This window comes from Hylobates moloch, unplaced genomic scaffold, assembly GCF_009828535.3.
Source record: "Hylobates moloch isolate HMO894 unplaced genomic scaffold, HMol_V3 SCAFFOLD_23, whole genome shotgun sequence".
Lineage (NCBI taxonomy): Eukaryota > Metazoa > Chordata > Mammalia > Primates > Hylobatidae > Hylobates > Hylobates moloch.
Window position 1 is genome coordinate 38,272,342 of NW_026652298.1, and position 23,402 is coordinate 38,295,743.

Below are 23,402 nucleotides of genomic sequence, written 5' to 3' on the forward strand. Positions count from 1 at the left end.
AAAAAAAAAAAAAAAAAAAAAAGAGGGGCCTTTGCACAAGCTTGCTGCAGATGCCTGATTGCTGTGTTCCACGATGTTGCCCAGGGCAGGTAGGGCGGACCTTGTTGCAGGCGCGTTTGCCAACATCTCGGTTCTCGCCACTCAGTCTCCCTCCTGTGCTGTGGTTATCCACTCTCAACCTCCATAAGAGAAAGCACTCTGTCGCCTGGGCTTCTGCTGATAGCTCTGAGGGAACTGGGGACTCACGCAGTGCCCAAACAGAGCTCAGCTCCACCCCGGCCTCTTTACTCAGGCCTCTGTAGGCCCTGCCCACACCCCAGTCACCTGTATGTATCCAGGCAACTCCCTTGGCTCCTCCTTAAAACTGGTGATACCTTTTGATCCTTAATTGAAAATGGTTCCTCTAGTCCCTGGATTGTTCTCACAATTTTTTTTTTTTTTTTGCCTAGAAGAGGTAGTGTCTCTCTCTCCCACCCAGGCTGGAGTGCAGTGGCGCGATCTCGGCTCACTGCAAGCTCCGCCTCCCGGGTTCACGCCATTCTCCTGCCTCAGCCTCTCCGAGTAGCTGGGACTACAGGCGCCCGCCACCACGCCCGGCTAATTTTTTGTATTTTTAGTAGAGACGGGGTTTCACCGTGGTCTCTATCTCCTGACCTCGTGATCCGCCCGCCTCGGCCTCCCAAAGTGCTGGGATTACAAGCATGAGCCACCGCGCCAGGCCTCATGGTCTTTTTTTAAACTACTTTACTACTTTTTTTATTGTGGTAAAATACATATAATATAAAATTGATCATCTTAGTCATTTGTATTATTTTTTCTCCTTAAGCATTGTGGGGGTTTTTTTTTGGATAGGGTCTTGCTCTGCTGCCCAGGCTGAGTGCAAGTGCAGTGTCACCATCATAGCTCACTGCAGTCTCAAATTCCTGGGTGCAAGCAGTCCTCTTGCCTCAGCCTCCCAAAGTGCTGGGATTACAGGCATGAGTCACTGTACCCAGCTGAGGTTTTTTGTTGTTGTTGTTTTGTTTTTTCAAACAAAACAGGGTCTCACTCAGTTGCCCAGGCTGGAGTGCAGTGGCACAATCATAGCTAACTGTAGCCTTGATCTCCTGAGCTCCAGCGATCCTCTCAACTCAGCCTCCCACATAGCTGGGACTACAGGCACAAGTCACCATAGATAGCCACCTAATTTTTTTATTTTTTGTAGAGACGGGGGTCTCTCTATGATGCCCAAGCTGGTCTCGACCTCCTGGACTCACGTGATCTTCCCGCCTCGGCCTCCCAAAGCACTGACATTACAAGTGTGAGCTACTGTGCCCAGCCTGCCATTCTACTTTCTGTCTCTATGAATTTGACTCCTCTGGGTACCTTATGTAAGTAGAATAATATATTAATAGCATCTGTCTTTTTGTGTCTGGCTTATTTCACTTAGTATAAGGTTTATCCATGTTGTAGCATGTGTCAGAACTTCCATCCTTTTCAAGGCTGAATAGTAATTCCATTGCATGCATGGCCTGTATTTAGTTTAGCTGTTTATCTGTCATTGGACAGTCTGGTTGCTTCTACATTTTGGCTATTGTGAAATATGCTGCTATGAACATCAGTGTACAAATATTTCTTCCAGACCCTGCTTTTGGTTCTTCTGGGTATGTAGCCAGAAATGGAATTGCTGAATCATATGGTAATTCTATTTTTAATTTTTTAAAGAATTGCCATACCATTTTCCATAGTGGTTGCACCAGCGTACATTCCTACCAGCAGTGCTCAAGGATTCCGATTTCTCACATCCTCACCTACACTTGTTATTTTCTGGGTTTTGGATAGTAGCCATCCTAAGGGGTGTCAGATGGTATCTCATTGTGGTTTTGACTCGCATTTCCCTAATGATTAGGGATGTTGAACATCTTTTCATGTGCTTTTGGTTCTTTGTATGCCTTCTTTGGTTAAGTGTCTATTCAAGTCCCTTGCCCATATTTGAATCAGGTTGTTTGTTTTTTGTTGTCGAGTTTTAGGAGGTGTGTATATATTCTGGATGTCAATCTCTCATCAGATATACGATTTACAAATATTTCTCCCATTCTGTGGGTTGTTTTTTTTACTCTGTTGATAGTGTCTTTTTAGCAGAAATTTTAAATTTTTTCATGAAAAGCTGAGCATGGTGGCTCACCCGTGTAATCCCAGCACTTCGGGAGCTGTGGCAGAAGGATCACTTGAGGCCAGGAGGTTGAGACCATCCTGGGCAACATAGCAAGACCCTGTCTCAATAAGAAATTTAAAAATTAGCCACACGTGGTGGCATGCACCTGGAGTCCCAGCTACTTGGGGGGCTGAGGCAGTAGGACCAGTTGAGGTAGATCAAGGCTGCAGTTAGCCATGATTGTGCCACCTCGTTCTAGCCTGGATGACAGAAAGGAACTCTGTCTGAAAAAAAAAAAAAAAAAGTTTTTTCATGAAGTTAAATATGTCTATTTTTTTTTTCTTTGGTCCTTGAGTTTTTCTCACAATTTTTTAAAAACTTAATTTTGGAGGTGGTGGGGGAAGGAAGAGCATCAGGATAAATAGCTAATGCATGTGGGGCTTAATATCTAGGTGATGGGTTTACAGCTGCAGCAAACCACCATGGCACATGTTTACCTGTGTAACAAACCTGCACGTCCTGCACGTGTATCCCAGGACATAAAATAAAATCATATATATATAATTTGAAAACTTTAAATTTTGAAAACTTTTGCAAGTGATACATGAATTAATTAATTTGTTTGCTTTTCGTCTTTTTTTTTTTCCTGTTTGTTTTTTGATCCCAGGCACCAAGCATTGAGTGATTCACCTCTTGGTTCATGACTGATCTCAGCACTGGTCTGTGCAAAGCCTCTCTTTTCTTTTGTAAAGCGTAACTGGCATGCAGCCTGAGGGCAGAAACCCCAGGGGGGTGGTGGCCAAGATGGCAGCACAGACTCAGAGGGTAGCCGTGGTGTGGTGTTGGCAGCAGAGGCAAGCCTGAGGCCTGTTGCTAAGAACAGGAATTCCCATGGCACAGTTTCTATCCAGAGACCCTGACTTGACCTGTGGAACTGTCCAGAAGAGCAGTTTGGGAGGCTGAGGTGGTAGAATCGCTTTAGGCCAGGAGATCAGGCTGGGCACCATAATGAGAACTTGTCTCTATTTTATATTTTTAATTACTTTTTTTTTTTTTGAGACAGAGGTTCGCTTTTGTTGCCCAGGCTGGAGTGCAATGGCACAATCTCAGCTCACTGCAACCTCCGCCTCCTAGGTTCAAGCCATTCTCCTGCCTCAGCCTCCCGAGTAGCTGGGATTACAGGCGCCTGCCACCACGCCCAGCTAATTTTGTATTTTTAGTAGAGACAGAGTTTCTCTATGTTGATCAGGCTGGTCTCGAACTCCCGACCTCAGGTGATCCGCCTGCCTCAGCCTCCCAAAGTGCTGGGATTACAGGCATGAGCCACCGTGCCTGGCCTAATTAATTTTTTTTTTTAATAAAGAAATCATTGGGCCATGCGTGGTGGCTCACACCTGTAATCCAGCACTTTGGGAGGCTGAGGCGGGAGGATCACTTAAGCCTACGAGTTGGAAGCTACAGTGAGCTATGATTGTGCCACTAGGCTCCAGCCTGGGTGAGAGAGTGAGATCCTATCTCTTATTAATAAGTAAATAAATAAGTTAGAAGGCTGAGGAAGGCTTTCAGGGGGTGTGTGAAGCTAGAAAATCCTGGGAAACCGAAAGTGGTGATGACTCATTTTCTTTTTTTTTTTTGAGACAGAGTCTCGCCCTGTCGCCTGGGCTGGAGTGCAGTGGCGCCATCTCGGCTCACTGCAAGCTCCGCCTCCCGGGTTCACGCCATTCTCCTGCGTCAGCTTCCCGACTAGCCGGGAATACAGGCGCCCGCCACCGCGCCCAGCTAATTTTTTGTATTTTTAGTAGAGACGGGGTTTCACCGTGGTCTCGATCCGCTGACCTCGTGATCCGCCCGCCTCGGCCTCCCAAAGTGCTGGGATTACAGGCGTGAGCCACCGCGCCCGGCCCAATCACTCATTTTCTGGATTCTCTCTCATGCCAACAAGAAATGGGCTACCAAATGGGCTGGGTGCGATGGCTCACGCCTGTAATCCCAGCACTTTGGGAGGCCGAGGCGGGCGGATCACGAGGTCAGGGGATCGAGACCATCCTGGCTAACACTGTGAAACCCTGTCTCTACTAAAAATAGAAAAAAATTAGCCGGGTGTAGTGGCGGGCGCCTGTATAGTCCCAGCTACTCGGGAGGCTGAGGCAGGAGAATGGCATAAACCCGGGAGGCGGAGCTTGCAGTGAGCCGAGATGGCGCCACTGCACTCCAGCCTGGGAGACAGAGCGAGGCTCCGTCTCAAAAAAAAAAAAAAAAGTGGGCTACCAAAGATAATGCAGACCCTCCAGAAGCGACATTCTCCCCAACGTCCAATGCAGGTATTTCCACTGTGACCTCATAACAGGGTCTGAGGGGACAAAGGACGTGGCAGATTCTGGTGGAGAGCTGGATGGTGGGCCGTGGAGGTGAGGCCAGACCTACTGACCAAAGAACATGCTTCACCATCAGGGCAAGGACCTCTTATTACTCTGGACATCAGAATGTACATGCCATGGGCGGGTGACTGCCCTCTTAGTCTCCCTCTCCACAGGAGGGGGGTTTTGGATGTTTTCTGTGTTTGTTTGTTTGTTTGAAACAGAGTCTGGCTCTGTTGCCCAGGCTGGAGTGCAGTGGTGCGAGCTCGGCTCACTGCAAGCTCCGCCTCCCGGATTCACACCATTCTCGTGCCTCAGCCTCCCAAGTAGCCAGGACTACAGCGGCCTGCCATTGTGCCCGGCTAATTTTTTGTATTTCCAGTAGAGACAGGGTTTCACCCTGTTAGCCAGGACAGTCTCGATCTCCTGACCTCATGATCCGCCCTCCTCGTCCTCCCAAAGTGCTGGGATTACAGGCGTGAGCCACCGTGCCCAGCCCTGTTTTTTTTTTTTTCAAGACTGAGACTTGCTCTGTTGCCCAGGCTGGAATGCAGTGGCACAATCTCAGTTCACTGCAATCTCCACCTCCCAAATTCAAGCCATTCTCCTGCCTCAGCCTCCGCAGTAGCTGGGATTACAGGCGCCCACGACCATGCCTGGTTACTTTTTGTATTTTTAGTTGAGACAGGCTTTTACCCCATTGGCCAAGCTGGTCTTGAACTCCTAGCCTCAAGTGATCCACCCGCCTTGGCCTCCCAAAGTGCTGGGATTACAGGCATTAGCCACCACACCTGGCCTGGGTTTCGGATGGTTTTATAGGTCTCTTTCTAGAATACCCCCTTCATGGGCTGGGTTGGTCAAATTCCTCATTCAGCCATAGGTGGCCAGAGTATGAGGACCCACATCCCAGACTTAGCAGAAATGCCAAGTTATCAAAGATACTAGTCCTAGATTTAGGAGGCTAAGGCAGGAGGATCACCTGAGATCAGGAGTTCGAGACCAGTCTGGCCGACATGGTGAAACCCCATCTCTACTAAAAATACAAAAAAAATTAGCCAGGTGTGGTGGCACATGCCTGTGATCCCAGCTACTCGGGAGGCTGAGGCAGGAGAATCACTTGAAACTGGGAGGCTGAGGTTGCCGTGAGCCAAGATTGCGCCACTGCACTCCAGCCTGGATGACAGAGTGAGACTCTGTCTCAAAACAAAAACAAACAAACAAACCAAAAAAACAGATTCCAGTCCTAGTGTGGGAAACTGTGGCTGGATGAAACTGGGTTGGGGCCGGGTACGGTGGCTCATGCCTGTAATCCCAGCACTTTGGGAGGCCCAGGCAGGTGGACCATTTGAGGTCAGGAGTTCAAGACCAGCCTGATTCAAGACCAACCCCATCTCTACTAAAAATACAAAAATTAGCCAGGCGATGGTAATGCCTGCCTATAGACCCAGCTACTCAGGAGGCTAAGGCAGGAGAATCGGTTGAGCCGTGGAGGCGGAGGTTACAGTGAGCTGCTGAGATCGTGCCATTGTACTTCAGCCTGGGTTACAGAGTGAGACTCTGTCTCAAAAAAAAAGAAGAAAGAAAAGAAAGAAAAACTGCGTTTGCTCCCCCAAAGGAGGAAGTAAATGCATGGTCAGTGTGTGCGGATGTGTTTCTATGGCTGTGAGTAAGGAAGGAGGGTATTTGTGGCTATTGGGCATCCAGGAAGGCATAGGAATTGCTGTGATTGCTCAAGTACCCCTTTGCTCATCTCTGGCTACCGTCCCCTGCTTTTCACTTGCAGGTCCATATCTCCACCAGTCTCAGCTCAGATGAGGCTGAGTATATGAATCAGGACGCAACCCATTCTGGCATCGCACTCCCAATAGGAGCAATAGATCCAGGAAGGGCACGAGGCTCCTTGAAACTCAAGGAGGAGGGCTTGCTGGAGTTTGCAGGAAAGACTAGCTGGGCTGGGCGCAGTGGCTCACGCTTGTAATCCCAGCACTTTGAGACGCCGAGGCGGGCGGATCACGAGGTCAGGAGATCGAGACCACGGTGAAACCCTGTCTCTACTAAAAATACAAAAAATTAGCCGGGCATGGTGGCGGGCGCCTGTAGTCCCAGCTACTCGGAGAGGCTGAGGCAGGAGAATGGCGTGAACCCAGGAGGCAGAGCTTGCAGTGAGCCGAGATCGTGCCACTGCACTCCAGCCTGGGTGACAGAGCGAGACTCCGTCTCAAAAAAAAAAAAGACTTTTGCTGGTGATGCTGCAGCTGCTGCTGCTGCGGCTGCCACTGCCGCTGCTGCTGCTGGTGGTGGTGGTGGTGGTGGTTCTGGAGCTACCGTCTCTGTCCTGCCTCTGCAGGAGGCCTGAGATTGAAGCCAGTGAAAGGAGGCCAAGGCTGAGGTGTGGAGAGAAGCCAAGTTTGGATTTTGTCATTTGAAACTCTGAAGCCTGGGTGTCTGAAGCAGTACCTATTCATGGCCTCAGGCCTGGTGATATCATTTGCAGGGGCCAGTGCAAAATGAAAATGCAGGACCCCTTGTTCAAAAAGCAGGTTAATCCCAGCACTTTTGGAGGCCGAGGCAGATGGATCACTTGAGCCCAAGAGTTCGATTCCAGCTTGGCCAACATGGTGAAACCTGTCTCTACTAAAAATACAAAAATTAGCTGGGGTAGCTGGGTGCGGTGGCTCACGTCTGTAATCCTAGCACTCTGGGAAGCCAAGATGGGAGGATCACTTGAGCCCAAGGATTCGAGACTAGCCTGGGCAACATGGCAAACCCCCGTCTCTGTAAAAAATACAAAAATTAGCTGAGTGTGGTGGCAAGTGCCTATAGTCCCAGCTACTCTAGAAGCTGAGGTGGGAGGATCGCCTGAGCCTGAAAGGTTGAGGCTGCAGTGAGCCATGATCACGCCACTGCACTCCAGCCTGGGTGACAGAGTGACTCACTCTGTCTCTCTCTCTCTCTCCATATGTATATATAAAATTGTCTGGGCATTGTGGCCCATGCCTGTAGTCCCAGCTACTCAGGAGACTGAGGCGTGAGAATCACTTGAACCTGGGAGGCAGAGGTTGCAGTGAGCCGAGATTGCACCACTGTACTCCAGCCTGGGCGACAGAGTGAGACTGTCTCAAAAAAAAAAAAAAAAAAATGTAGCTAGGCAAGTAGCTTGGTGTAGTGGTGGACACCTTTGGTCCCAACTACTTGGGAGGCTGAGGCAAGAGGATTGCTTGAGCCTGGGAGGGAGCAGTGAGCTGTGATCATGCCAGTGCACTCCAGGCTGGGTGACAGAGTGAGATTCTGTCTCAAAAAGAAGAAGAATGATGCTAAGAACTTTGTGTGCAAGTCTGTGTGCAGATATATGCTTCATTTTTCTTGTGTAGATACCTAATTTCTGTGGAATTTCTGCATCATATGGTAAATTTTTTTTTTTTTTTGAGACAGAGTCTCGCTCTGTCGCCCAGCCTGGAGTACAGTGGCGCAGTCTCACTGCAAGCTCTGCCTCCTGGGTTCACACCATTCTCCAGCCTCAGCCTCCTGAAGCTGGGACTACAGGCGCCCGCCACCGCGCCCAGGTAATTTTTTTTGTATTTTTGGTAGAGACGGGGTTTCACTGTGGTCTCGATCTCCTGACCTCGTGATCCTCCTGCCTTGGCCTCCCAACGTGCTGAGATTACAGGCGTGAGCCACTGCGCCCGGCCGGTAAATTTAACTTTTTTTTTTTTTTTTTGACAATGGAATGGTTTTGATATACTAACAGAGTTGTGCACTAGTGCCACAATCAATTTTTGAACATTTTCATTATAGCAAAAAGAAGTCCTTATACCCTTTAACTATCACTTCCCTTTCCCCCTACCCTTATCCTCACCCTCCACCCTAAGCAACACTAATCTACTTTCTGTTTCTATGGATTTGCCTATTATGGACATTTTATATCAATGGAATCATATAACATGTGTCTTTTATGTTTGGTTTTTTTCTCCTAACAGAATGTTTTCAAGGTTCCTCCATGTTGTAGTATGTATCAGTACTCAATTCCTTCCTATGGTTGGATAATACTCCATTGCATGGATAGATCACATTTTCTTCATCCATTCATTAGTTGATGGACATATGATATGTTTCTGCCTGTTGACCATCAAGAGTGACATTGGTAAGAACGTTTGTGTACAAGTTTTTTGTAGACATAGGTTTTTGTTTCTCTTCGGTATATATCTAGGAGTAGAATTTGTGGATCAAACGTTTAACATTTTGAGGAACTGCCAGACCGTTTTCCACAGAGGCTACGGCATTTTATGTTTCCATTAGCAGTCCACAAGGGTTATAATTTCTCCACATCCTTGCCAACACCTATTATTTTTTCTGTCTCTTTTTTTATTATAGCGACCCTAGTGGGTGTGAAGTGGTATCTCACTGTGGTTTTGATTTGCCTTTCCCTGGTAACTAATGACGTTTATATGATTTTGTGGGCTTTTTGACCATTTGTATACCTTCTTCAGAGAAATGCCCATTTAGATATTTTGTCCTGTTTTTGTTTTTGTTTCTGTTTTTTGTTTTTGAGACGGAGTCTCGCTCTGTCGCCCAGGCTGGAGTGCAGTGGCCTGATCGCAGTTCACTGCAACCTCTGCCTCCTGGGCTCAAGCAATTCTCCTGCCTCAGACTCTCAAATAGCTGGGATTACAGGCGCGTGGTACCACGCCCAGCTAACTTCTGTATTTTTAGTAGAGGTGGGGTTTCTTTTCCCCTCTTTGGCCATGCTGGTTTTGAACTCCAGACCCCAGGTGATATACCCGCCTTGGCCTCCCAAAGTGCTGGGATTACAGGCTTGAGCCACCACGCCTGGCCTTTTTGTTCATTTTTAACTGGGTTATTTGTCTTATTATTATTATTATTTTTTTTTTTTTTTGAAATGGAGTTTTGCTCTTGTTGCCCAGCTGGAGTGCAATGGCACAATCTCAACTCACTGCAACTTCCACCTCCCAGGTTGAAGAAATTCTTCTGCCTCAGCCTCCCAAGTAGCTGGGATTACAGGCGCCCGCTAGCACGCCCAGCTAATTTTTAGTATTTTTAGTAGAGACAGGGTTTTGCCATGTTGGCCAGGCTGGTCTCGAACTGTGGACCTCAGGTGATCCACCCACCTCGGTTTCCCAAAGTGTTGGGATTACCGGCGTGAGCCACCACGCCTGGCCGTCTTTTTATTATTGACTTGTAAGAGTTATTTATATATTCTAAATACAGTTCTCTGATAGACATATGACTTACAAATATTATCCCCATTATTTTCACTTTCTTGACAGTGCCTTTGAAATACAAAAGTTTTAAATTTTGGTGAAGTCAAATTCTTTTATTTATTTATTTTTTGCTGCTTGTGTTTTTGGTGTTGTGTCTGAAAATTTGGGTTTTTGTTTTTGTTTGAGACGGAGTCTGACTGTCACCCAGGCTGGAGTGCAATGCTGCAATCTCAGTTTACTGCAACCTCCACCTCCCAGGTTCAAGTGATTCTCCTGCCTCAACCTCCCGAGTAGCTGGGGCTACAGGTATGCACCACCACGTCCAGCTAATTTTTTAATTTTTTGGTAGAGCGGGGGTTTCACCATGTTGGCCACGCTGGTCTCAAACTCCTGACCTCAAGTGATCCACCCACCTTCGCCTCCCAAAGTCCTGACATTACAGGTGTGAGCCACCGTGCCTGGCCAATCTTAACCATTCTTTAAGCATGCAGTTCAGTGGCATTAACCGTATTCACATTGTTGTGTGACCATCACAGCTATTTTTCTCCAGAACTTTTTCATCTTCCTAAAGTGAATAATTATTATCCCCGTTAAACATGAACTTGCCATTTTCCCCTCCTCCCACCTACTGTAACCACTATTCTAGTTTTTGTCTCTGAATTCAACTTTTTTTTTTTTTTTTTTTTTTTGAGATAGAGTCTTGCTCTGTCACCCAGGCTGGAGTGCAGTGGTATGATCTCGGCTCTCGCAACCTCTGCCTCCCAGGTTCAAGTGATTCTCCTGCTTCAGCCTCCCGAGTAGCTGGGGCTACAGGCAAGTGCCACCATGCCCGGCTAATTTTTTGATTTTTTGGTAGAGATGGGGTTTCACCATATTGGCCAGGCTGGTCTCAAACTCCTGACCTCAAGTGATCCACCTGCCTTAGCCACCCAAAGTGCTGAGATTACAGGTGTGAGCCACCGCACCTGGCCTCTGAATTCACCTATTCCCTTTGACTCTTCTACTTGTACGAGGTACGTCATAGAAGTGGAATCATGCAATACTGGCCCTTTTGCATTTGGCTTATTAGCAAGTCTTGAAGGTCCAGCCATGTTGTCCATGTTGTAGCAAGTGTCAGAACGCACTTCCTGTTGAAGGCTGAATCATAGCCCATTGTATGGATGGACCATAATTTGTTTCTCCATTCACCCATGGAAGAACACCTGGGTCGCTTCCACATTTTGGCGATTGTGAATAATGCTGCTGTGAACACGTCTCTGCTTTGACTTCTTTAAGGCATTCGCCTTGATATGGGGTTGCTGGATCATATGGTAATTTTATGTTAATGTTTGAGGAACCACCATATTGTTTCTACAGCAACTGTGCTGTTTTATATTCCCACCTGCAATGTACATAGTTGTTATTTTCCGGTTTTTTGATAATAGCCATCTTGATGGGTGTGAAGTGGTATCTCATTGTGGGTTTTGTGTGTGTGTGTGTGTGTATTTTTTTTTTTTTTTTTTTTTTTTTGAGACGGAGTCTCGCTCTGTCGCCCAGGCTGGAGTGCAGTGGCGCAATCTCGGCTCACTGCAAGCTCCGCCTCCCGGGTTCCCGCCATTCTCCTGCCTCAGCCTCTCCGAGTAGCTGGGACTACAGGCGCCCGCCACCACGCCCGGCTAATTTTTTTTGTATTTTTAGTAGACACGGGGTTTCACCGTGGTCTCGATCTCCTGACCTCGTGATCCGCCCGCCTCGGCCTCCCAAAGTGCTGGGATTACAAGCGTGAGCCACCGCGCCCGGCCGTGTGTGTGTATTTTTGAGACAGAGTCTCACTCTGTCACCCAGCCTGGAGTGCATTGGCACGATCTCAGCTCACTGCAACCTCCACCTCCTGGGTTCAAACGATTCTTCTGCCTTGGCCTCCTGAGTAGCTGGGATTACAGCCGCGTACCACCAGGCCCAGCTAATTTTTGTATTTTTAGTAGAGACGGTGTTTCACCATGTTGGCCAGTCTGGTCTCGAACTCCTGACGTCAAGTGTTCCACCAGCCTCGGACTCCCAAAGTGCTGGGATTACAGGCATGAGCCACAGCGCCCAGCACAATTTATCTTTTTTTTCTTTTGTTGCCCTGTACTTCTGGTGTCATACCTAAGAATATATTAAACATGTATGTATTTATTTATTTATGGAGATGAAGTCTTGCTGTGTTGACTAGGCTGGTCTTGATCTCCTGGGCTCAAGGGATCCTCCTGACTGAGCCTCCCAAGTAACTGAGGCTTCAGGCATCCACTTGGCTACATTAAACTTCTTAAAGAATTGCTAAACTATTTGTTCAGAAGAGCACCATTTTACACACCGACCAGCAATGTATGAGTGATTTTGTTTCTCCTCACCAACACTTGTTATTTATTTTAATTTAATTAATTACTTTATTTATTTATTTTTATTGTAGCCATTCCTGGTGGTTGTTAAATATTATCTCGGCTGGGCGTGGTGGTTTATGCCTGTAATCCCAGCACTTTGGGAGGCCAATGTGGGCAGATCACCTGAGGTCAGGAGTTGGAGACCAGCCTGGCCACCATGGTGAAACCCTGTCTCTACTAAAAATACAAAAATGAGCTGGGCGTGGTGGCAGCCACCTGTAATCCCAGCTACTCAGGAGGCTTCGGCAGGAGAATTGCTTGAACCCAGGAGGTGGAGGTTGCTGTGAGCCGAGATCACCCCATTGCCCTCCAGCGTGGGCGACAGGAATGAAACTCTGTCTCAAAAAAAAAAAAATTACCTCATTGTGGTTTCAAATTGCACTTTCCAAATAAATTATCAATAATTTTGAGGATCTTTTCTTCTCCACTTTTTTTTTTTTTTTTTAGACAGTCTCATTCTGTTACCCAGGCTGGAGTGCAGTGGCGTGATCTTGGCTCACTGCAACCTCTGCCTCCTGGCTTCAAGCAATTCTTGTGCCTCAGCCTCCCCAGTAGCTGCAATTACAGATGCCTGCCACTGTGCCGGCTAATTTTTGTACTTTTAGTAGAGACGAGGTTTCACCATATTGGCCAGGCTTGTTTCAAACTCCTGGCCTCAAATGATCTGCCTGCCTCAGCCTCCCAAAGTGCTGGGAATAGAGATGTGAGCCACTGCACCCGGCCTTGAGGATCTTTTCATATACCCATTTGCTATGTGTATTTTTTTTTTGTAAAATGTCTGATCAAACCTTTTCTCGATTGATTTGTTGGGTTGTTTTCTTATTTTGCTGTAAGAATTCTTTGTGTATTTTGGATACATGTGCTTTAATGAGTAAGTGTTTTAGAAATATTTTCTCCCCATGGGTTGTTTACTTTGCCATTTTTTAAACGGTATCTTTTTTTTTGAGACGGACTCTGACTCTGTCCCCCAGGCTGGAGTGCAGTGGTGTGATCTCGGCTCACTGCAAGCTCCGCCTCCTAGGTTCACGCCATTCTCCTGCCTCAGCCTCCCGAGTAGCTAGGACTACAGGCGCCTGCAACCATGCCCGGCTAATTTTTTGTATTTTTAGTAGAGACAGGGTTTCACATTGTTAGTCAGGACAGTCTCGATCTCCTGACCTCGTGATCCGCCCGCCTCGGCCTCCCAAAGTGCTGGGATTACAGGCGTGAGCCACCGCGCCTGGCCTTAAATGGTATGTTTTGAAGAACAGAAGATTTGCATTTTGATGAGGTCTAATTGATCAATTTTTTTTTTTTTTTGAGATGGAGTTTTGCTCTTGTCGCCCAGACTGGAGTGCAGTGGCTTGATGTTGGCTCACTGCAACTTCCGCCTCCTAGGTTCAAGCGATTCTCCTGCCTCAGCCTCCCAAGTAGCTGGGATTGCAGACATGTACTACCACCTCTGGCTAATTTTTGTATTTTTAGTAGAGACGCGGTTTCACCATGTAGGTCAGGCTGATCTCGAACTTCTGACCTCACATGATCCGCCTGCCTTGGCCTCCCAAAGTGCTGGGATTACAGGCATGAGCCACCGCACCTGGTCCCAACTGATCAATTTTTAAAAATGTGTTGCGCTTTTGTTGTAGGTTTTCTACACATGCCTGTTATCAGGTCAAAGAAGACCTCTTCTGTTTTAGTTTACTGAGAGGTTTTTTTTCTTTTTCTTTTTTTAAAAAATTATGAATAGGTATTGAATTTTGTCAGATGGGTTTTTTTCATCAAAAGAGATTATAAGATTTTTCTATTTTAATCATGTATTTGCTATCTGAAGCTGCTGTAAGAAATTGCCACAAACTTGGTGGCTTCAAACAACAAAAATCAGGCCAGGTGCGGTAGTTCATGCCTGTGATCCCAGCATTTTGGGATGCCGAGGCAGGCGGATCACTAGATGTCAGGAGTTTGAGAGCGGCCTGGCCAACGTGGTGAAACCCTGTCTCTACTAAAAATACAAAAATTAGCCAGGCGTGGGGGCGCATGCCTGTAATCCCAGCTGCTCAGGAGGCTGAGGCACAAGAATTGCTTGAACCTGGGAGGCAGAGATTGCAGTGAGCTGAGATCGTGTGCCACTGCACTCCAGCCTGAGCAACAGAGCAAGACTCTCAAACAACAACAAAAACAACAAACAAACCAAACAACAAAAGTCTATTATCTAATAGTTCTGGAGGCTGGAAGTCTGAAGTTAAGGTGTCATCAGGTCCACACTCAAGCTGAAGACTCTGGAGGAGGAATCTGTCACTTGCCTCTGGTTTTTGGTGGCTGCTGGTATTCCTTGGCTTGTGGCTGCATCACTTAAATCTCTGCCTCTGTCTTCATATTTTCTTCTCTGTGTGTCTGTCTCTTCTATCTGTGTCAAGTATCCCTCTCCCTTCTTATACGGACACTTGTCACTGCACTTAGCAATGGAGCCAAGTGTCACTTAGCAACAGAGATATGTTCTGAGAAATGCATCGTTAGGCAATGGAATCGTCATTGTGTGAACATCACAGAGTGCCCTTACACAATCCTAGACGGTACAGCCTACCACACACCTGGGATACATGGTACAGCCCATTGTTCCCTGGGCTACAAACCTGTGCAGTTTGTTACTGCACTGAGTACTGTGGGCAACTGTAACCCCGTGGTAAGTATTTATGTATCTAAACATGTATAAACATAGAAAAGGTACAGTAAACATACAAAACTACAGTTTTGTTTGGTTTTGTTTTGTTTTTTGAGATGGAGACTCACTTTGTCACCCAGGCTAGAGTGTCGTCGATCTTGGCTCACTGCAACCTCCACCCCCTGAGTTCAAGAAACTCTTGTGCCTCAGCCTTCTGAGTAGCTGGGATTACAGGCACCCACCACCACACCTGGCTAATTTTCCTATTTTTAATAGAGACGGGTTTCACCATGTTGTCCAGGCTGGACTCGGACTCCTGACCTCAAGTGATCCTCCCACTTCGGCCTCCCAAAGTGCTGGGATTACAGGAGTGAGCCACTTCACCCGGCCTTTATTTTATTTTTTAACATATGATTCAAAGGCGTACACAAAAAATACAGACATTCTGGAGAAAAAAATATTAATATGATTGGAACTAATAGAAGAGTCTGGCAAATTTGTTGGATCAGCTAAAAGATGGGCAGGCCCTTATGGAGAAAATTATAAAACTTTATTGCAAGACAGAAGAAAATGTAAATAAATGAATAGCTATATCATGTCTGTGGATGGAAAGACTCAATATTTCAATATTTGTATTGTTATACTATAATGCAAATACGTTATTATACTATTATACTATAATAATATACTGTATAATAATACACTGTTTAATAATAATCACTCTGTTGCCCAGGCTGGAGTAAAATGGCACAATCACAGCTCACTGCAGCCTCAAACTCCTTGGCTCAAGTGATCCTCCTGCCTCAGCCTTCCAAGTAGCTTAGACTACAGGTGCGTATCACCATGCCTGGCTAATTTTTTAATTTTTTGTAGAGATGGGGTCTTGCTGTGTTGCCCAGGCTGGCCTTGACTTCCTAGCCTCAAGCAATCCTCCCACCCCAGCCTCCGAAAGTGCTGAGATTACAGGAAGGAGCCACCTGGCCCTCATATTTTAAAAACTTTTATTATTATAGGAATTTTTGAAATACATAAAAGTATGCAGAATAATGTAATGAATTCTCAGGTACCCATCACTCAGTTTCAATAACTATCTATTCCTGGCCAATCTTGTTTCATCTATTATCCCACCTACTCCCAGGCATCCTATTATCATACTATATTTGATATACATCTATATATGTTATATTGTAATGTTTATAGATTATAAATATTTCAGCCTATGCCTCTAAAGATAAGGACTATTTAAAAATACATAATCATGATGTTACCATCACACTTTGAGTAATTGGCGGGGGGCAGTGGCCCACACCTGTAATCCCAGCAATTTGGGAGGCCAAGGTAGGTGGATTGCTTGAGTCCAGGAGTTCAAACCAGCCTGGGCAATATAGCAAGACTCTACCTCTACAAAAATTAAAATAAAATTAAAAATTAATGGTAACATCTTAGTATCATTCCATGTCAGTCATTGTTACAATTTTTTTTTTTTTTTTTTTTTGAGATGGAGTCTCACTCTGTCACCCAGGCTGCAGTGCAGTGCTATGATCTCGGCACACTGCACCCTCTGCCTCCCGGGTTCAAGCGATTCTCCTGCCTCAGTCTCCTAAGTAGCTAGGACTACAGGCGCCCACCACCACGCCTGGGTAATTTTTGTAATTTTAGTAGAGACGGGGTTTCACCATGTTGGCCAGGCTAGTCTCGAACTCCTGACCTCAAGTGATCCACCCACCTCGGCCCCCCAAAGTGCTGGGATTACAGGCGTGAGCCACCACACCTGGCCAAGACACACTATTTTTTAAACGGCAATTTTCCTCAAGTTAATTTACAAATTCAAAGCAATTCCAATGAAAATCCCAACTTTTTCTTCACACTCCTTGAAAAACTGAAATTCACATGGAAGACCAAAAGAGTCAAGAATAGTCAAGACAACTTTGAAAGGGAAGAGGGATGGGGAAACTCTCCTCTCCAGAGACCAGGAGTTACCCTTACTTGGAAAGATTTTAAATATTGTAATATTGGTGCAGGGGAATACAAATAGGCCAATTGACAGAAGAAAGAGGATGTTGGGGCCGGGCGTGGTGTCTGACGCCTGTAATTCTAGCACTTAGGGAGGCCGAGGTAGGCAGATCACTTGAAGTCAGGAGTGAGTTTGAGACCAGCCTGGCGAACATGATGAAACCCCATATCTACTAAAAATACAAAAATTAGCTGGGTGTGGTGGCATGTGCTTGTAATCCGAGCTACTCAGGAGGCTGAGGCAGGAGAATCGCTTGAACACAGGAAATGGAGGTTGTAGTGAGTCAAGATTGTGCCATTGTACTGTAGCCTGGGCAACAGAGCAAGACCCTGCCTCGAAAGAAAGAAAAGGGAAAGGGAAAAGGAAATGGAAAGAGAAAGGAAAAGGATGAGGGAGGGAGGGAGAGATGAGGGAGAAAGAGAAGAAAGAAAAGCAAGGAAGGAAGGAAGGAAAGGAAGGAAGGGAGGAAGGAAGGAAGGAACGGAGGAAGGAAGGAAGGAGAGGAAGGGAGGGAGGCAGGGAAGGAAAGAAGGGAAAGAAAAAAATAAAAGGAAAGAAAGAAGGAAAAAAGACAGGATCTTAGTATAATAAAAGAGTTGACATTAGAAATCAAAGCACAAAGATGGAGTATTTCATAAAGGGAACCAGCTATCTGTAAGGAAAAAGAAGTAAATCCCTACCTCAAACCACACACATGCACATGCCCACATGCATAGTCCCAGAATGCTCTGAACACCCAAATGTGAAAAAGCAAAACTAAAATTTCTAGAAGAAAACATGGGAAACCATCTTTATGACATCAGAGCAGGGAAGGAGATCTAAGCCACAGATACATACCATGAAGGGCAAGAGTAATCAATTTGAAGAGATGAAAATGTAAACATCCATCCAGGTGTGGTGGCTCAAGCCTGTAATCCCAGCACTTTAGGAGGACAAGGCAGGGGGATCACCTGAGGTCAGGAGTTCAAGAGCAGCCTGGCCAACAAGTTGAAACCCCATCTCTACTAAAAATACAAAAATTAGCTGGGCATGGTAGCAACCACCTATAATCCCAGCTACTTGGGAGGGTGAGGAACGAAAATTGCTTGAACCCAGGATGGGGATTGCAGCAAGCCAAGATCGCACCACTGCACTCCAGCCTGGGCAACAAAGTAGGACCCTGTTTCAAAAAAAAAAAAAAAAAAAAGGTAGAAGTTCTGTATAACAAAAAATACTGCAAGGGAAAAGATAAGTCACAGACAGGAGAGAATAGCTACAAGTTATTTTTTTGAGATGGGGGTCTCACTGTGTTGCTCATACTGGTGTGCAGTGGTGCCATTATAGCTCACTGCAGCCTCCAGGTCCTGGGCTCAAGAGATCCTCCCACCTCTGCCTCCTGAGAGGCTGGGGCTACAGGTGCATGCCATTATGCCCAGCCAATTTTTAACTTTTTTTTTAGAGATAGGGTCTCACTGTGTTGCCCAAGTGCATCTCAAATTCCTGGGCTCAAGTGATCCTCCTGCCTTGGCCTCCCAAAATGCTGGGATTACAGGGGTGGGCCACCACGCCTGAACAGTTAGACAATTTATTTATGCAGGATTAGCATCCAAAATTTAAAAAGAAACTGATTAATGAATCAGAGAAAGAGAAACAACCCAACAGCAAAAGAGCAAAGGATAAGGCAATCCATTGTACATAAAACCTCCCCTAAACAAATAAGTATGTGAAAATAGTCAGCCTCATTAGTAATTAGGGAAGAGCATACTAAAATTAAGAGGCACCATTTCATCCCCAAAGGCTGGGAAAAAACTCAAATTAATGAAAATTAAGTCTAGTAAGTAACAGCTAATGTTGGCAAAGATGTGGGTATATTGATAGCATAAGTTGCTGGTGGGAATGTAAATGGATAAAATCATTTTGGAAAGCAAATTGGGCTGGGTGCGGTGGCTCACGCCTGTAATGCCAGCACTTTGAGAGGCCGAGGAAGGCGGATCACCTGAGGTCAGGAGTTCAAGACCAACCTGGCCAACATGGCGAAACTCCATCTCTACTAAAAATACAAAAAAATTAGCTGGGCATGGGGGTGCACGCCTGTAATCCCAGCTACTCGGGAGGCCGAGGCAGGAGAATCGCTTGTACCAGGCAGGCGGAGGTTGTGGTGAGCCAAGATGGTGCCATTGCGCTCTAGCCTGGGTGACAAAATGAGACTATGTCTCAAAAAAAAAAAAAAAAAATAGGCTGGGCGCGGTGGCTCACGCCTGTAGTCCCAGCACTTTGGGAGGCTGAGGTGGGCGGATCACGAGGTCAGGAGATCGAGACCATCCTGGCTAACACGGTGAAACCCCGTCTCTACTAAAAATACAAAAAATTAGCCAGGCATGGTGGCACACGCCACCGCGCCCGGCTAAGGTATTTGTTTTCAACACAGCTAAGAAAAAGCAGTAGGTTTGGGACTTGAACCTAGCTCTGTGTGGATCCCTCCACACCACCAGACCACATTCTGCCTTCTGTCCACCAGGAACTGGCTGGAATCCTGCCCTCCTGGGACTACTCCCCCAGGCCTCTGCCCCCCCAACCCCACCTCCCACCCCTGGGGGATCAGTTATTATGATTTGGTGCTATTCTGACTTGGATTCTCTGCTTATCTTTTCAATGTGTGTCCTGTTTGTGTTTTTCTCCCCAATGCTGTTCTGCATCGCTTGAAGGCAAAGTCCAAACCTGATGCTATCTTTTAATCTATTTAAGCCTAGAAAGGGACAGTCAATATCAAATTGCAACAATTCCATTTCTTTTTTTTTTTTTTTTTTTTGAGACGCAGTTTCATTCTTGTTGCCCAGGCTGGAATGCAATCTTGGCTCACTGCAACCTCCACCTCCTGGGTTCAAGCAATTCTCCTGCCTCAGCCTCCCAAGTAGCTGGGATTACAGGTGACCCCACCATGCCCAGCCATTTATTTGTATTTTTAGTAGAGATAGGGTTTCACCATATTGGCCAGGCTGGTCTCGAACTCCTGACCTCAGGTAATCCACCCACCTCAGCCTCCCAAAGTGCTAGGATTACAGGCGTGAGCCGCCGCATCCAGCCAACAATTCCAACAATTCCATTTCTTTCTCTTTCTTTTTTTTTTAGACAGTATCTCACTGTTGCCCAGACTGGAATGCAGTGGTTTGATCATAGCTCACTGCAGCCTCGACCTCCTGAGCTCCAGTGATCCTGTTGCCTTGGTCTCCCAGGCAGCTGGGACTACAGGTGCACGCCACCATGCCCAGTTAATTTTTTAACATTTTGTTGTAGAGATGAGGGTCTCACTGTTGCCCAGGCTGGTCTCAAACTCCTGGGCTCCAGAGATCCTTCCACCTCGGCCTCCTAAAGTGCTGGGATTACAGGCATGAGCCATGGTGCCCAGTCCCTTGACTGTTTTTTAATGTGGTCTCTGAGACTGGAGAGGGTGAGGTTTGTGGAAAGAGCAGGAAGCCTTAGGTGTGCACCAGAGTGAAGCCCCTTAGTGGCTGGGTGGCTTGTGCTCCTTTGTGCCTTAGTTCCTCATCTGTGAAATGAGGACAATTTTCCTTCCAGGATTGTAGGAAGTGCTATCCATGGGAGGCATGGCAGAGCGGCCTGGTATCCCCTAAGGCACTCACTTTTTGGTGGTGATCCCCAGCTAAGTGAGTGCAGGCAGGAGCCACGCTTCCCTCCTTGCTATTCCCCCATCAGTGTCTGAGCTCAGGGTTCTTTGAGTCAGACTGAAGGGAGAAGAAATCGAAAGGGAAGAAAAAACAGGTATCAGTGAATACCAGAATTGATCAAAATGATACAGGTGAGAACAATGAGACAGAAAAAGGGACTGCAGAGCTGGTATGTTTTGAGGGTGGAACATGGTGAGACAGGAAGACTAGGGGTTTTGGAGAGTGAAGACATGGGTTCCAGGCCCAGACTTGCCATGTCCAGGTTATTTACTTCTGAGTCCTTGCGACTGGGTTCCCTTGCTTTCCTCTGTAAAATGGAAACCTGTCAGGGAATGGCCCAAGCTCCTGTGCACACTTCTGTGTAAACTACTTACCAACGGACCCCTGGGGGGCTGCATGGTGTCTCTACTGCCCCAAGGCAGGCCCTAAGGCCTCTAGGTGGCTGGACACCTTGTCCCCTTTGAAGAGTGGCCTGGAGCCACCTCAGGCTGGGGCCCACCCTTTTCAGTGGCCTGAAGGCCTCTAGGACTCAGGGCACCTGACACAGCTCATCACTCATTCAATTTTACAAACCTCCTTTTTGCAGAGCACTGTTTCTGTGACTAAGACACCACCTTTGCCCCCAAGGAGCTCATAGACCCTTGGTGAGACGGACACCCAGAGCATTCAGATACAGGGTGTGGGCCTGCCCTGTGCCACTGACACACTTCTTGCCATTCCTGTGCAAACTGACTTCTTGAATACTTCCATTTATGGCTTCCAGGGTGTGCTGTTTTAACTCCTTGAATATATGGGGATCTCTTCATGTTTGGCCAAGGGGATTAGCACAGTCTCAATGCCCTTGGGATTCTCAAGAGCTATTCGATGCATCAGTAAAAACATGAACTAATTTGGGGGCAGTGGAGGGGGGGAAGATGGGGCAAGATGTGTTATGTGTTCTCTCACAGAGTGCAGAAGGGATATGGGAGCCGAGGAGTGGGCTACGAGGGCTTCCTGGAGTAGGTGACATTTGAACTGGGTTCTGGAGGATGAGTTAGAATTTGCCAGGCATGTGTTCTCAGCACAGGGACCAGCATTTGAAAAAAAAAAAAAAAAAAGCCTAAATGATGTGAACTGCCTACTGGCCAAGTGGGTGTAGGATGATGATGGTGAAGTGAGCCATGTAAAGTAGAAGAGACAGATTCAAGAGGGGTGTCGCGGTCCAAGATTTTGAGCAGTACAGGTAAACAGAGAAAAGCAGAACGATCACTCAATCTTGACACTCAAGGACCGTCACCATATGTACATATACCTGTGTTTTTAAGAGAATTCACGTGTTCTTTTTTAAAGAAAGACTAAATATGTAGTGTTTTCTTTTTCTATGTCAGGGATTTTGTTTTGTTTTGTTTTGTTTTGTTTTTGAGACGGAGTTTCACTCATCACCCAGGATGGAGAGCAGTGGCGAGATCCCGGCTTACTGGCCTCCCCGGTTCAAGCGATTCTCCCATCTCAGCCTCCCCAGTAGCTGGGATTACAGGCGCACACCGCCACGCCCAGCTAATTTTTGTATTTTTAGTAGAGATGGGGTTTCACCATGTTGGCCAGGCTGGTCTTGAACTCCTGACCTCAGGTGATCTGCCACCGCGCCCGGCCAGGGAGTTGTTTTAAACAGATTTTTTCCCTCTCTTGTTGGGATGTTAACTCTGGTGCTGCGTGGGGAGAAACGTGGAGAGCAAAGAACACTTAAGTGAGCAGCTGCCACCATAGCCACCGGGACAGTGCGGGAGGAGCCGTCTTCCAGGTAAAGACCGTGGGTAGAGGGGCGCGTGGTGGATGAGAGGGAGGAGTCCGCGCTGACTCACGGGACTCTGGCTTAGGAAAGCTGATACCTTTATGAAGAAGCCGGGCAAGTTTGGAGGGGCAGATAACTAACTGGGATGGGAACACCTTGGGTGTTCGTAGAAGTGTCCCGCGGGCTGTGGTCTCGCGTGGGGGACTCCCCAGGCCCGCACCCCTGTCTGGGGCACCTGCGAGGCGCCAGGCGAGTTGCCTGGGGCTGGGAGTGCGGCCTGGGCGTCCAGGCTTAAGCCCCGATGCGCGGGCCCTTCTCCGCCCAGGCGGCGCTCGCCACCCGGCTCTCACAGGTGAGGGTGTCTGCCCCGCCGCCTTGGGCTGGGAACAGGCGTGAGGCCCCCTCACTCCCTAGTGTCACGAGGTAGGGCGGGACCCGAATCCCGGCCCTGCCACTTCCTCCCTCGACGAGTTTGGAGCAGTTGCTCCCCCCCCCGCCTCAGTTTCCCCATCCGCCCACCTCGTCGGCAGACACGAGGGCGGTCTGTACCCTGCAGAGGCCATTCCACTTCCCTGGCCGGCGGCGAAGGATAGTGGCGCGCCCTGGGCTGGGGTCGCCCCGACCGTTCCCGCCCGACGCCACCGAGGAGGGTCTCGGGCAGGGACGCGAGGAGCTGGGGACACGCAGCGCCGCCCCAGCGGGACGGGCGGGCCCGGGCTGGCGTCGAATCCGCGCCCGAGAGCCCAGCCCGCGGCCAGGCCGCCGCTCCCGGAGCCCGCTGGGGCCCGGAGCCCCGGCCCTTTACGGCTGCTCGCCATCAGAACAAAAGCTGTGGCTCAGCCCGGAGCCCTGGCGCCCGGCAGGCCTGGCCCGCGCCCGGCCACCCGCTGCCCTACGCTTGGCGGCCGCGCCTTCAGCCCTTCGGCCCGAGCACGCTCGGCTCTTTCCGTCACGGCCGGCGCAGGTGGAGGGGGCGGGGCGGGGGCCGTGCGTGGTGACGCCGCGGGGGGGGGTGACGCACCGGCGTGCCCCGCCCCCACCCCCTCCCCGTTCAGGCTCTGGAAAGAGAAGAAAAAAAACTTTCTTTTTTTTTTAATTGAGGAATCAACAGCCGCCATCTTGTCGCGGACCCGACCGGGGCTTCGAGCGCGATCTACTCGGCCCCGCCGGTCCCGGGCCCCACAACCGCCCGCGCACCCCGC

At 47.9% G+C, this 23,402-nt stretch overlaps 1 protein-coding gene and 1 long non-coding RNA gene across 2 annotated transcripts in view; one reads left to right on the forward strand and one right to left on the reverse strand.

Moving 5' to 3' along the window:
• Nucleotides 1–22,798, reverse strand: part of LOC131382336 (uncharacterized) — a 33,989-nt gene extending 11,191 nt beyond the window's left edge. The window contains exon 1 of the long non-coding RNA XR_009211723.1: nucleotides 22,720–22,798. This is a non-coding gene — a long non-coding RNA (uncharacterized LOC131382336). The remainder of the gene's footprint in view (nucleotides 1–22,719) is intronic.
• Nucleotides 8,562–23,402, forward strand: part of CREBBP (CREB binding protein) — a 181,099-nt gene continuing 166,258 nt past the window's right edge. The window contains exon 1 of the mRNA XM_058433772.1: nucleotides 8,562–8,632. Within this exon, the coding sequence (XP_058289755.1) occupies nucleotides 8,593–8,632 (40 nt within the window). The 5' untranslated portion in view covers nucleotides 8,562–8,592. The remainder of the gene's footprint in view (nucleotides 8,633–23,402) is intronic.